General features: G+C 38.8%; 1 protein-coding gene and 1 non-coding gene across 2 annotated transcripts in view; both read left to right on the top strand.

The window, feature by feature from the left end:
* LOC128662620 (ADP-sugar pyrophosphatase) overlaps positions 1-12,784 on the top strand; it is a 71,205-nt gene extending 58,421 nt beyond the window's left edge. Inside the window, exons 8-9 of the mRNA XM_053716472.1 lie at positions 2,941-2,994; positions 11,747-12,784. Coding sequence (XP_053572447.1) covers positions 2,941-2,994; positions 11,747-11,856 — 164 coding nt within the window. The 3' untranslated portion in view covers positions 11,857-12,784. The remainder of the gene's footprint in view (positions 1-2,940; positions 2,995-11,746) is intronic.
* TRNAL-UAA (transfer RNA leucine (anticodon UAA)) lies at positions 4,456-4,538 on the top strand. Its single transcript has one exon. It is a non-coding gene; the product is annotated as a tRNA-Leu (tRNA).
* Positions 12,785-13,363: the final 579 nt, after the last annotated feature.

Raw genomic sequence — 13,363 nt, 5'->3', positions numbered from 1 at the left:
TGTTAAATATTAGTAACCGGAGTTTCTAAATGGGCTTACATAAAGAAACGTGGTATGTTTTGTTTGCTTTGTTATATTAATTGTCAGATTCCCACATACTCCGATTATTCATTTATGTCGCCCAGTGGTGGTTGTTTCATACATGTACTTAGTTGCAGCTGGGAGTTCAGTTGTATAGTATAGCTGATAGAGATATTTATATAGCTGGGAATTCAATTATATAATGTAACTTATTAGTTGTGGATACTAAGTTCCAAGTTCAATTGATGCAGTGATATGTATTACATATTTTATTGCATCGTAACTGTTTCAATTGTGCTTATGGGAACATTGGTTACATTCGGTATCATAACTCATTTATTGAGGGTACAAACTTGTAATTTTGTATGAGTGCCTTTCCAATTTCATATTATAGTTAATAATTTTAGATAAACTGTTTATATCAATAACTAAATTCTGTGATTCAGTTGCTTGATGCTTGAAGGTAATTTTTTCCTTCAATATGTTGTGACATGCAAATGTTTGAGTGGTTTACTAGGATCACGTTTTAAATTTAAGCGCATTAGTTGTCAGTATACTTGGACAAATAATTGAGATGTAAATTTATTCAACATTCGCGTTTGAGCTAACTGCAACCTTTCAGTTAAAGTTGTATGGCTTTTTAGCATATAATAGAAAAAAATCTAGTTTCCCCTCTTAATCATATAATTTGATAATTTTTTAGCGATATCTGAATTTTGAATGACTAAGATTCAATAATCTTTATACATTTCAAGATCACAGTGTTGATATCCTGTGGAATATCTCACACTAATACTCTGCTAGTAAACGTTATTGCTGTAACGGCATAAAACCGATCTGCTGCTGGTTATAAGCTGGCGGGTAATACCCGATACCTGTGTTACCAAGTTTTGGCGCTTTCGTATTTAAATTAGCTGACCATTAGGGCAGTATCACTCCTAAACGGTAATTATAGATTGGAAAGTAGCCAGTATTTATTAAACCGTAAGCCAGCCTATTATACCAAGAGCCTCCCTTGTTTTCGTATAGATTCAATAAAGACACATGTATAGCCTAATTGTAGTAACTAGTTTGCATGCTAGCACTGATGATGGTTAGCTTCTAAAATACAGGAGCTCGCAATGACTCCTCACCATTTCCCTAAATCCCTAACCTGTTTCGCCGTCTAACACGGCTTTATCAAAGGGTTAATTTATGGGTAGGCGAACAAGACAGGGATTGTGATATACCTCAATTTAGCTAACACCACCACAGTGTGTGTATATTAGACTATTATTGAGAGAATTTACAACAGTGTTTACTTTAATTTTCCTGAGTCAATCTATAATTCCATCGCCTGTAACCATACCACAGTTATAACATCATTTTAACTGTCTAAATCTTAATGGAGGGATATTGAATCTTAAGGCATGTAACACTAAGTAAAAGCTATTTCTGGGAAGTTGCAGCTCATACTTTCATACAATCACTGGCGTATCAAAACTTACTACACACCAAATATAGATCAGTACTCAGTCCAAAAGTACACATAATCCCTTGTTGATTATATCTGGATTATACCGTCTCCCTTTAAGAGACTAATGTATAGAGACCCTCACCTTGGTATCATTAGCCTACTATACTGATCTATTCTATTCCATCTAGCACCAATTTTGGTTAGTGTTTTTAATCTTTATTGTTTTCCACAAATTTTAGCACTGTGAAATAAATAAATGTTAAATTTTAATTTAGTTAGGTTTATTTTATTTGGAGACTAGTGTTGGCTCTGTAACTATTGCACCACATTGAGCCTTGTGATAAATTTAACTACATCACATTAAGCTCCCGAGTGCTACAAGTGTACTCTTTCTTGTGGTTATCCCTTTAACCACATCCAGCCTTTAAACTTCTGTTGAATAGATTTGTAAGGCGGCGACTTGGTCTTCGCTTCATACTTTTTCCAAATTTCATACTTTTGCTTCTTCGGAGGCTATTTTTGGGAGAAAGGTTCTACAAGCAGTGGTGCCTTCCGTTTAGGTACCTGTCTTGTCCCTCCCTTTCTTCCGTGTCCTAAAGCTTTGGTATTGGTATCCCACAAGTATTGGATGAATCCGTGGACTCGATACATCTTGCAAAAGAAAACAAAATTTATGCTTACCTGATAAATTTCTTTCTCTTGCGATGTATCGAGTCCACGGCCCGCCCTGTCTATTTAAGACAGGTAGTATATTTTGTTAAAAAACTTCAGTCACCTCTGCACCCTATAGTTTCTCCTTTTTCTTCCTAACCTTCGGTCGAATGACTGGGGGGTGGAGTTAGGGGAGGAGCTATATAGACAGCTCTGCTGTGGGTGCTCTCTTTGCCACTTCCTGTTGGGAAGGAGAATATCCCACATGTATTGGATGAATCCGTGGACTCGATACATCGCAAGAGAGAAATTTATCAGATAAGCATAAATTTTTTTTTTTTTTGTGCAGTGTTGAGATAAATTAACATATCTGGGATGTGTGAAACTTTTCTCAATACATTACTACCCTGGAATACTCAAACTTCCCTTCTAACTTTATTTGCAGGAGCCAAATCAGACTTTATACTGGATGCAGCTAGCCAATGTGATTTTATTAGCAAAACTGCAGTCCTACTTTTATTTTTACCCCTTTTTAAAAGCCTTTTAGCTCTCTCTCCCATTATGCAAATGTAGCACAAGTGTTTATTTTTTATTATATTGTTTCCATTAACCATGTACACATGTATAACCTTGTAAACCACTTCATTTGTACTAACTGAATGTTTTTTTGTCTTCTGTTCCTTTTTATTTAGATGATGGAGGTATGAAACTTTTTTTTTTTTTTTCTTTCGATATTTAACATTCTCTTACCTACTGCTTTGCACTCACCTTTTTGAATAATCATGTGGGGGTTTTTTTTGTTTGTTTTTTAGAATTTGCTGAGACCATTTTGCTACCAAAGTTTGAGTTACGCAAACGTATAGACGGTAGGTGTTTACCAATAACATTTAATTTTTTTACTTCACTACAAATACAATAATTATATTTCATATTTGACACTTATTGTGACATTACATGAAGCAGGAAAGAATTTGTCAATCGGGTTAAAGTGACACTAAATGCCTTTGTTATAGAATAACATATAAGCAAAGTCTAAACCTTTTTAAAACAAATTAACATTGTGTTTGCTGGAATTGTTTTTAAATAGCCAAACTTCACCCCCAGTTTCCTTATTTGGCAGAGCCAATCTGAGCTTGCTTCTGCAGAAGACAAGTGCTAGCCAGAGTCATATTGTTAAATCTTCCATGATTCGGATAGGGCATGCAATTTTAAACAACTTTCTAATTTTACTTTTATCATCAAATGTACTTTGTACTCTTGGTATTCTTTGTTGAAAGCCAAACCTTAATAGGCTCTTGCTAATTTCTAAGTCGTTAAAGGCCACCTCTTATCTCAATGCATTTTGGACAGCTTTTCACAGCTAGACAGCGCTAGTTTATACATGCCATATAGATAACATTGTGCTCACTCCTGTGGAGTTATTTATGAGCTAGCCCTGCAAATGCAAGTCTGTCAAAAGAACTGAAATAAGGGGGCAGTCTGCAGAGGCTTAGATACAAGGTAATCACAGAGGTAAAACGTGTATAAATATAAATCTGTTGGTTATGCAAAACTGGGGAATGGGTAATAAAGGGATTATCTATCTTTTTAAACAATAACAAATTTTAAGTAGACTGTCCCTTTAAATGGATAGTAAAGTCAAAATTAAACTTTCATGATTGAGATGGAGCACACAGTTTGAATTTTGTTTTTAAATATTCTATTTTTAAAATCTGCTTTGTTGGAAAGCATATCTATGTAGCCTCATGAGCAACAATGCACTACTGGGAGCTAGCTGGTGATTGGTTACTGCACATATATTCCTCAGGTCATTGGCTTACCAAATGTGTTCCGCTAGCTCCCAATAGTACATTGCGCCTCCTTAGCCTACTCTTCAATAAAAGATGCCAAGGGAATAAAGCAAAGTTGATAATATAGGTACATTGGTAAGTTAAAAAGAAAACACAAGAGTGGCGCTTACCAATCCTCTGGGGCTCGCATTCGGTGTGTTCTGAGCAGCGTTGCTTCAGCGTGTGACGTATGCTCCGTGCTTCTGAACAGCTGATATATGTAATCCGGAAGTAGGGAGCCCAGCCGATGCGCCTCCGTCCATATACATTGGTAAGTTGTTTTTAATTGCATGCTCAATCTGAATCATTATCACCTTCATGTATTGTTTAGGGTGGTTTTGGCTATGATGAAACGACTCCGTTACGTTTGGCGTTGTCAATCCGAAGAATCTAGTAAACTTTATAAACACTAAGATTCCTCTGTGGGATTTTTCTCTGGGGTGGAGGAGCCTACAGCCACAAAGCCTGATCTCATGTGATCTCGGAAGCTAAGCAGGCGCCAGGATGGCTTAGTGGTTAATGCATTGGACTTAAGATCCAATGGACCTATGTCTGCGTGGGTTCGTACCCCACTTCTGGTAGAGACTTCATTTCACCAACATTTTCAGTAAAGTTAAATCCTGCAAAAAGGGAAATGAAACCCAAATTTTGAGGTTTAATTGTTCATTTAGAGCAATGCCTTTTCTTTCTAGACTTGCTGTACTAGCTCACCGGGCTTGGGTCTGAAGTCCATATGGATCAGCTGAGAAGCCTACCTGTGGCTTAGTGGTACAGCATAGAATGTTAGTTCTGCTGTTGCATTTTCAAATGCTCCCTCCAAATCTACGCTTCTGGCGTTTTTCCTTTCAAGGATGAGACCTTCTTTGGTCTCGATCTGGCAGAATTTATTCTTCGGACCTTAAGGGTTAAAAGGTGTTTTTTCTATTTTTCGTCTAGAGAGTAAGACTAAAAGAAAGTTTTTTTTTTTTTTTTTTTTTGTTTTTTTTTTTTTGCTTTGGTTTTGTCATTGTTTTTTTTTTTTTTCCTCTTTCTGCAGGGTCAGTCTTGTTCTTTGGAGTTTATTCTCAGATTTTCTCCCTCTAAGGTATCTGCATTCTGGGTATGTTGAGAGACATTTCTTGATCTGGCTTCGGGACATTTCTCTCTGAGAGTTGCTGGTCCAGTTCCAGCCTGGGAATGGGATCTAGGTATTTTCCTGAAATTTCTTTTTTCAGGTTCTGACCTAAGTAGTGTCCATTCTCCTTTGGTTTTTAGAGGCTCTGTTCATAAGAACATAGACCTGAAGGATGTGTTTTACCGTTTTCATGAATCGGAATCTTCACAAGTTTCTGAGTTTCCATCCAAGAAGACTTTAGGTCCATGAATAGTGCAAGAATGTTTTTCTGGACTATATTGATTCAGCTGTCATCCCTCATTCAAGCAAACTATTGTTCTTGAGATCTGGACCATTTATCTTTCCCATGGATGGGAATTGGTCTGAATCCCCTAGCTCCATCTACTAGGGTGGCTTATTGGGGACCTTAAAATCTTTTCCTAGATAGAGAATCTTTAATCAAATCAAGGATTTTTCCTGTTCTTCTCTCTTCTGCCTAGCCACCAGCAAGTTCTAGTGGTCCAGTAGATCGTTAACTCTTACAACCAGTTGGGTGGGAGTTGAGATCTAGCTGCAGTTGAATTTTCCTCTCAGTACATTGGACTGATGGTCCCATGCACATCATTCCTTTGGCTAATTTACACAATATGGAGAACTCTTGGATCTGTCTCAGTGAATAGATCTAGATCAGTCAACAAGAGTCTCTCTCTCTTTGTGGTTTCTCAGGAGTATATGTCTCAGGGCGTGGATTTCTGGAGACATTCCTGGGTGATGGGATCACGGGCGCCTTCCTGCTGGGCTGGGGGGGTAGTTCTGAGACTTGTTCACGGGGCAGGGACCCTGTATTCGTTAGTCTGCTCCCCTCATAAATATCTTGGAGTGGAGAGCGATTTTAAATCCTCAGTTGGCATTTGCGCTTCCGGTCGGACAACATATTCTCTGTGACTTGCCAACCTCCAGGGAGGAACCCGGAATTCCTTTGCTTGTAAAAGGTGGCTCGGATCATTCAGTGGGTGGAGGCTCACAATTGTTGTCTGCCATCCACATCCCAGGGGTGGACATTGGGAGTGGATTCCTGAACAGATTGTTCATTCCGGGGAGTGGGTACTCTATCCGGAAGTGTTCTCCAGGTTATCAACCAAATGGGTGTTTTGAGGTCGAGACACCCTCAATCCTTTCTGATAGATGCTTTGGCAGTTCCTTGGAACTTCAGGTTGTCATGTCTGTTTCCTCCATTTGCTCTCCTTCCGTGAGTAATCATTCAGATCAAGTAGGAGAGAGCATCAGTGATTCTTATAGCTCCTGCTTGGCCTCAAGATCTGGTATGCAGATCTAGTAGAAATGTCGTCCCTACCTCCATGAAAGACTATCTCTCAGGAAGGACCTTCTGCTTCAGGGGCCCTTCCTTCATCCAAATATTGTTTCTCTGAAGCTGTATGATTGAACGCTTGACAAGCGTGGATTTTCCGAATCTGTTATTGAGACCATGTTTCAAGCTCGTAAGCCTGTTACTAGACGGATTTACCATCAGATATGGTGTAAATAGCTTTAATGTGAGTCTAAAGGATGTTCTTGGAGTAGGTGAGGATTCCAAGGATTAGCCTTGAGAAGGGGTTATCTGTCATTATCCTGAAGGGTCAGATTTCTGCTCTTTCCATCTGCTATGCAAGTGTCTGGCGGGCGTGCCGGAGGTACAATATTTTGCTAGGCCCTGGTCAGAATCAGGCCTGTATTTAATTCAGTTGCTTCACCTTGGAGTCTTAACCTTGTTCTTAAAGTTTTACAACGGGCTCCGTTTGAGCCTATGCATTCCGTAGATATTAAGTTATCTTGGAAGGTGTTGTTTCTTACTGCTATTCTTCTGCTCGGAGAGCTCTGAACTCTCATCTTACAGTGTGATTCTCCTCATTTTTTATTCTGATAAGGCAGTTCTCCGTACAAAGTTTGGTTTATTCCTAAATTTGTTTCGGACTGGAATATTAATCAGGAAATTGTTTTTCCTTCTATCTGTCCTAATCCTCCTTCTCATAAGGAACGTTTATTACATAACTTAGATGTTGTGCGTGCTCTTAAGTTCTATTTGCAGGCTACAAGGACTTTCTTTCATGTAATTAGCAAGAGTCCATGAGCTAGTGACGTATGGGATATACATTCCTACCAGGAGGGGCAAAGTTTCCCAAACCTTAAAATGCCTATAAATACACCCCTCACCACACCCACAATTCAGTTTTTACAAACTTTGCCTCCTATGGAGGTGGTGAAGTAAGTTTGTGCTAGATTCTACGTTGATATGCGCTCCGCAGCAAGTTGGAGCCCGGTTTTCCTCTCAGCGTGCAGTGAATGTCAGAGGGATGTGAGGAGAGTATTGCCTATTTGAATGCAGTGATCTCCTTCTACGGGGTCTATTTCATAGGTTCTCTGTTATCGGTCGTAGAGATTCATCTCTTACCTCCCTTTTCAGATCGACGATATACTCTTATATATACCATTACCTCTGCTGATTCTCGTTTCAGTACTGGTTTGGCTTTCTACAAACATGTAGATGAGTGTCCTGGGGTAACTAAATCTTATTTTCTGTGACACTCTAAGCTATGGTTGGGCACTTTATTTATAAAGTTCTAAATATATGTATTCAAACATTTATTTGCCTTGACTCAGAATGTTCAACATTCCTTATTTTTCAGACAGTCAGTTTCATATTTGGGATAAATGCATTTGTTTCAATCATTTTTTCTTACCTTAAAAAATTTGACTTTTTCCCTGTGGGCTGTTAGGCTCGCGGGGGCAGAAAATGCTTCATTTTATTGCGTCATTCTTGGCGCGGTCTTTTTTGGCGCAAATTTTTTTTTCTGTTTCCGGTGTCATACGTGTCGCCGGAAGTTGCGTCATTTTATCCAAATATTTACATGTTCTTTGCTTTTTTTTGCAAGTTATAGGGCAATAAATACAAGTAGCACTTTGCAATTTCCAAACCATTTTTTTCTTCAAAATTAGCGATAGTTACATTGGAACACTGATATCTGTCAGGAATCCCTGAATAACCCTTAACATGTATATAATTTTTTTTAGTAGAAAACCCAAAGTATTGATCTAGGCCCATTTTGGTATATTTCATGCCACCATTTCACCGCCAAATGCGATCAAAAGAAAAAATTGTTCACTTTTTAACAAACTTTAGGTTTCTCACTGAAATTATTTACAAACAGCTTGTGCAATTATGGCACAAATGGTTGTAAATGCTTCTCTGGGATCCCCTTTGTTCAGAAATAGCAGACATGTATGGCTTTGGCATTACTTTTTGGTAATTAGAAGTCCGCTAAATGCCACTGCGCACCACACTTGTATTATGCCCAGCAGTGAAAGGGTTAATTAGGCAGCCTGAAGGGTTAATTTTAGCTTTAGTGTAGAGATCAGCCTCCCACCTGACACATCCCTCCCTGACCACTCTCAAACAGCTCTATTCCCTCCCCCACCTCACTATTGTCACCGCCATCTTTAGTACTGGCAAATAGTCTGCGAGTATAAAAATAAAGTTTTTTATTTTTTTTATTTTATTTTTACATTTATTTTTGTTTTTAAAATTATATATTTTCTGCAGTGTAGGATCCCCCCTTACCACCCAACCTCCCTGACCCCCCCCCCCCAAACAGCTCTCTAACTTCTAACTCTCCCACCACTAACTTTTTGTCGCCATTTTGGGTACTGGCAACTGTCTGCCAGTACCCACTTAGCAATAAAATGTGGCTTTTTTAAAATGTATCCCCACTTTTTCTGTAGTGTAGCTGCCCCCCTCAATACCCCCCTCCCAGATCCCTTTCCCAGCCTGCTGGAAAAACTTTAAGAACAAGATTAAGGCTCCAAGGAGGAGCAACAGGTTTAAACACATGCTTGATTCTGACCATGACCTGACAAAAAGATTGAACATCTGGCATATCCGCCATTCGCTTCTGTAACAAAATAGATAATGCAGAAATCTGACCTTTCAGAGAACTGACTGACTACCTTTTCTCCAGACCTTCCTGGATAAAAGACAAAATTCTAGGAATCCTGACCCTACTCCAAGAGTAGCCTTTAAATTCACACCAATAAAGGTATTTACACCATACCTTTATGGTACATTTTTTGAGTAACAGGCTTGCGAGCCTGGACCATGGTCTAAATGACCGACTCAGAAAATCCACGCTTAGACAGAATTAAGCGTTCAATCTCCAAGCAGTCAGCTTCAGAGAAACGAGATTTAGATGGAGGACCCTGAGTTAGAAGGTCCTTCCTCAGAGGAAACCTTCAAGGCGGCCGAGATGACATCTTCACTAGGTCTGCATACCAGATCCTGCAAGGACATGCAGGAGCTATTAGAACTATCGATGCTCTCTTGTTTAATATGAGCAATAACTTGTGGAAGGAGCACAAACAGAGGAAACGGGTAAGCTAGACCGAAATCCCAAGTAACCGCCAGAGCATCTATCAGAGCGGCCTGAGGATCTCTTGACCTTGAACCTTACCTTGAAAGCTTGGCGTTCTGCCGAGACGCCATCAGATCCAACTCCGGCACCCCCCATTTGAGGGTTAACCTGGAGAACACCTCTGGATGGAAAGCCCACTCCCCGGAATTAAATGTCTGTCTGCTCAGGAAATCCGCTTCCCAGTTGTCCACTCGAGGTATGTGGATGGCAGAATTGTGAGCTTCCGTCCACTGAATAATCCATGCCACTTCCTTCATGGCTAAGGAACTTGAAGTTCCTCCCTGGTGGTTGATGTAAGCCACTGAGGTGATGTTGTCTGACTGAAACCTGATAAACCGGGCTAAAGACAATTAAGGCCAAGCCATCAGATCATTGTAAATCGCTCTCAAGATATTTAAACGGAGAGCAGATTCCTCCGGAGTCCATAGTCCCTGCACCTTTAACGAGTCCCAGACTGCTCCCCATCCTAGCAGGCTGGCGTCCGTGGCCACAATCACCCAGGAAGGTCTCCGAAAGCATGTGCCCTGAGTCAGATAGTCCTGAGAAAGCCACCACGGGAGAGAGACTCTTGTCGACTGGTCTAGATCTATCCTCTGAGACAGATCCGAATGGTCTCCGTTCCATTGTCTGAGCATGCATAATTGCAGAGCTTTCAAATGGAATCGAGCAAAGGGAATGGTGTCCATGGAAGAGACCATCAGACCAATTACCTCCCATACATCGAGCCACTGATGGCTAAACAGTAGACTGAAGAGAGAGGCAAGAGGAGGGAATTTTGGATTTTCTGACATCCATCAGAAAAATTTTCATAGATAGGGAATCTATTATGGTCCCTAAGAAAACCACCCTTGTAAAAAGTCACCTCTCTTTTGGGAACCATGAACAGATTTGAATAGAATCCTAACCCTGTTCCCTTACTGGAACAATCACTCCCAGGGAGGAAAGGTCCTGAACGCAGTTCAAGAATGTGCCTCTTTTTTTTCTTTCTTTTTTTTTTAAACCTGGTCTGCAGATGATTTTAAGAGGTGGAATCTGCCACTGGAAGGGAATGTTTTTAATACTATTTTGTAACACTGAGATACTATGTCCACAGCCCAAGGATCTGGGACATCTCGTCTCCACGCTTGACAAAACAGGGAAAGTCTGCCCCCCACTTGATCCGATCCCGGACCGGGGCCGAGCCTTCATGCAGACTTAGACTCAGCTGAGGGTTTCTTTGATTGCTTCCCCTTATTCCAAGACTGATTGGGTTTCCAAGAAGACTTGGACTGCTCCTGCTTGGAAGAGGGACGGGAAGACTTTTGACCTTTTGATGTTACGAAAGGAACAAAAATTACTTTGACGTCCTTTGAGTCTGTTCTTCTTGTCTTGCGGTAGAAAAGACCCTTTTCCACCCATAATATCAGAAATTATTTCTGCCAGACCAGGTCCGAACAAGGTCTTTCCCTTGTAATAAAGCGCCAGAAGTTGGACTTAGAGGTAACATCAGCTGACCAAGATTTTAGCCACAATGCCCTACAGGCTAGGACAGAGAAGCCAGACATCCTGGCTCCTAGTCTAATAACTTGTATGTTAGCATCAGAAATAAAGGAATTGGCTAGTTTGAGAGCCTTAATCCTATCTTGTATTTCCTACAACGGAGTCTCTACTAAAATTGATTAAGATAAGGCGTCACACTAAGATGTCGCACTTGCTACTGTGGCAATACAAACTGCAGGTTGCCATTGAAGACCTTGATGAACATACATCTTCTTCAAATAAGCTTCCAGCTTCTGACGCTGGACAGCACTTGTTTATTGGTCAATTAAATTAATCCACCAATCGGCAAGAACAACCCAGGTTGTTCACCAAAAATGTGCTGGCATCTAAACTTACATTCTTGCTTTTCAAATAAAGATGCCAAGAGAATGAAGAAAATTTAATAGGAGTAAATTAGAAAGTTGCTTAAAATTGCATGCTCTATCTGAATCATGAAAGAAAAAAATTGGGTTCAGTGTCCCTTTTAAAGGGACCAATTATACTTTAGATAAAAATAAAAAAAAAACTTGCATCATTACTGCTGTGCAAATAAATCTGCAAACACTTGCACAGCATAAACCCTAAACAGCATTCATTATTATTCATTATTTTCTTATGTACATTTGATAAATATTGTGCAATATTTTGTATTTTGAAGGTTTCGCAACTAGATTTTACTTAAACAAGGATGTTATTTTTTTTTTTTTTTCTGTAGACCTACTTTCCAAGGAGAAACTTATCGTGGATGCCAGAGTTTATACGTACGCCTTAGCAATGGAACACGCTGTAGCGAAACCCTACGAACTACCCTTCCTGAAGGGCTAAAACTTTATACATGATTAATATCCTGCTCCATAAAGAAAAAAATCACATCTCATTCGACTGTATAAACTGCAGCAGCAATGCCACAGAAACAGACATTTAAAGCACTTGCACCTTTATGTGCAAACAGTTATAAAAATATGGATCAAAATTCATATCCATAAATATTGGGAATATAATTGTTTTTGTTTTTTAAATATACAAAGATAATTTGTTGAGTATAAAGATACCGAAGTATCACAAGCACTTTTTTCCTCTGGTGGCATTTGTGATTAGGTTTGCCACCTCTGCCGTGTTTTCCTGGACACTGAGTTACACATGCTGCAGGGTGTGCAGAGGGCAACATGAATTGCATCCCTGGACAGCACTATTCATGTTCCTCCTTGCATACCCTGCAGCATGTATAAATCATAAGTGTCCAGGAAAACATGGCCAAGGTGCCACCCTATTTGTGATATCTTCACTTGTATCTTTTTTTAACTTTTTGGTAGTTTTGGATTGGAACTGAATTCCTGAGTGTTCACTGAGGGGGAACCATATAAAAACTAGTGACTTTATGGGGTATTCCATTGATACACACACTGGTTAAACACCTGTTATGAAATTAGGTGTCTTAAATTTAAGAAGGTTCTGTTGCTTTCATAATTTACAGTGGGATATGGATATTACATTATCAGTTCTGTATCAGATGAGCAATATTGCTGACTGGAATATGATTCCTAAAATGACTCATTACTTTTTTAGAATAATCTGTTCAGCAGATGGTAATAGAGGTTTGGGAATGTGATAGGATCTATAGGAAAATAGCTATACCATGTACAGACTAAGCTCTTTTACCATGTTTACAACTGTAGCATCAAATGTATTATAAACTAATAAAATAGCATCATTTTTTACATTTAAATTAATAAAATGTTTGTTTTAACACCAACATTTTAAAAACATAATTACCCCCCTCCCTCACATGTGTGTGTATATATGTGTATATACAGTATGTGTGTGTATATATGTGTATATATATCTATATATATTTATATATATATATATATATATATATATATATATATATATATATATATATATATATATATATATATATATATATATATATATATATATATATATATATATATACATACATACATACATACATACAGGTAGCCCTCAGTTTACGCCGGGGTTAGGTTCCAGAAGGAATGGTTGTAAATTGAAACCCAGTTTATAATGTAAGTCAATGGGAAGTGAGGGAGATAGGTTCCAGGCCCCTCTCAAAATTGTCATAAGTAACACCTAATACATTATTTTTAAAGCTTTGAAATTAAGCCTTTAAATGCTAAACATTATAAACCTAATAAAATAATCACACAACACAGAATATATAATTAAACTAAGTTAAATGAGCAAAAATATTTGCTAAACAGCATTATAAACCTAATAAAATAATCACACAACAGATACTTCACTTGCATTTTTCTGCAAACAGTTCTTTCTATGCATTCCAATCTGGACT

The sequence above is a fragment of the Bombina bombina genome, chromosome 6 (genome assembly GCF_027579735.1).
Source record: "Bombina bombina isolate aBomBom1 chromosome 6, aBomBom1.pri, whole genome shotgun sequence".
Lineage (NCBI taxonomy): Eukaryota > Metazoa > Chordata > Amphibia > Anura > Bombinatoridae > Bombina > Bombina bombina.
This window is presented reverse-complemented; position numbering and strand designations above follow the sequence as displayed.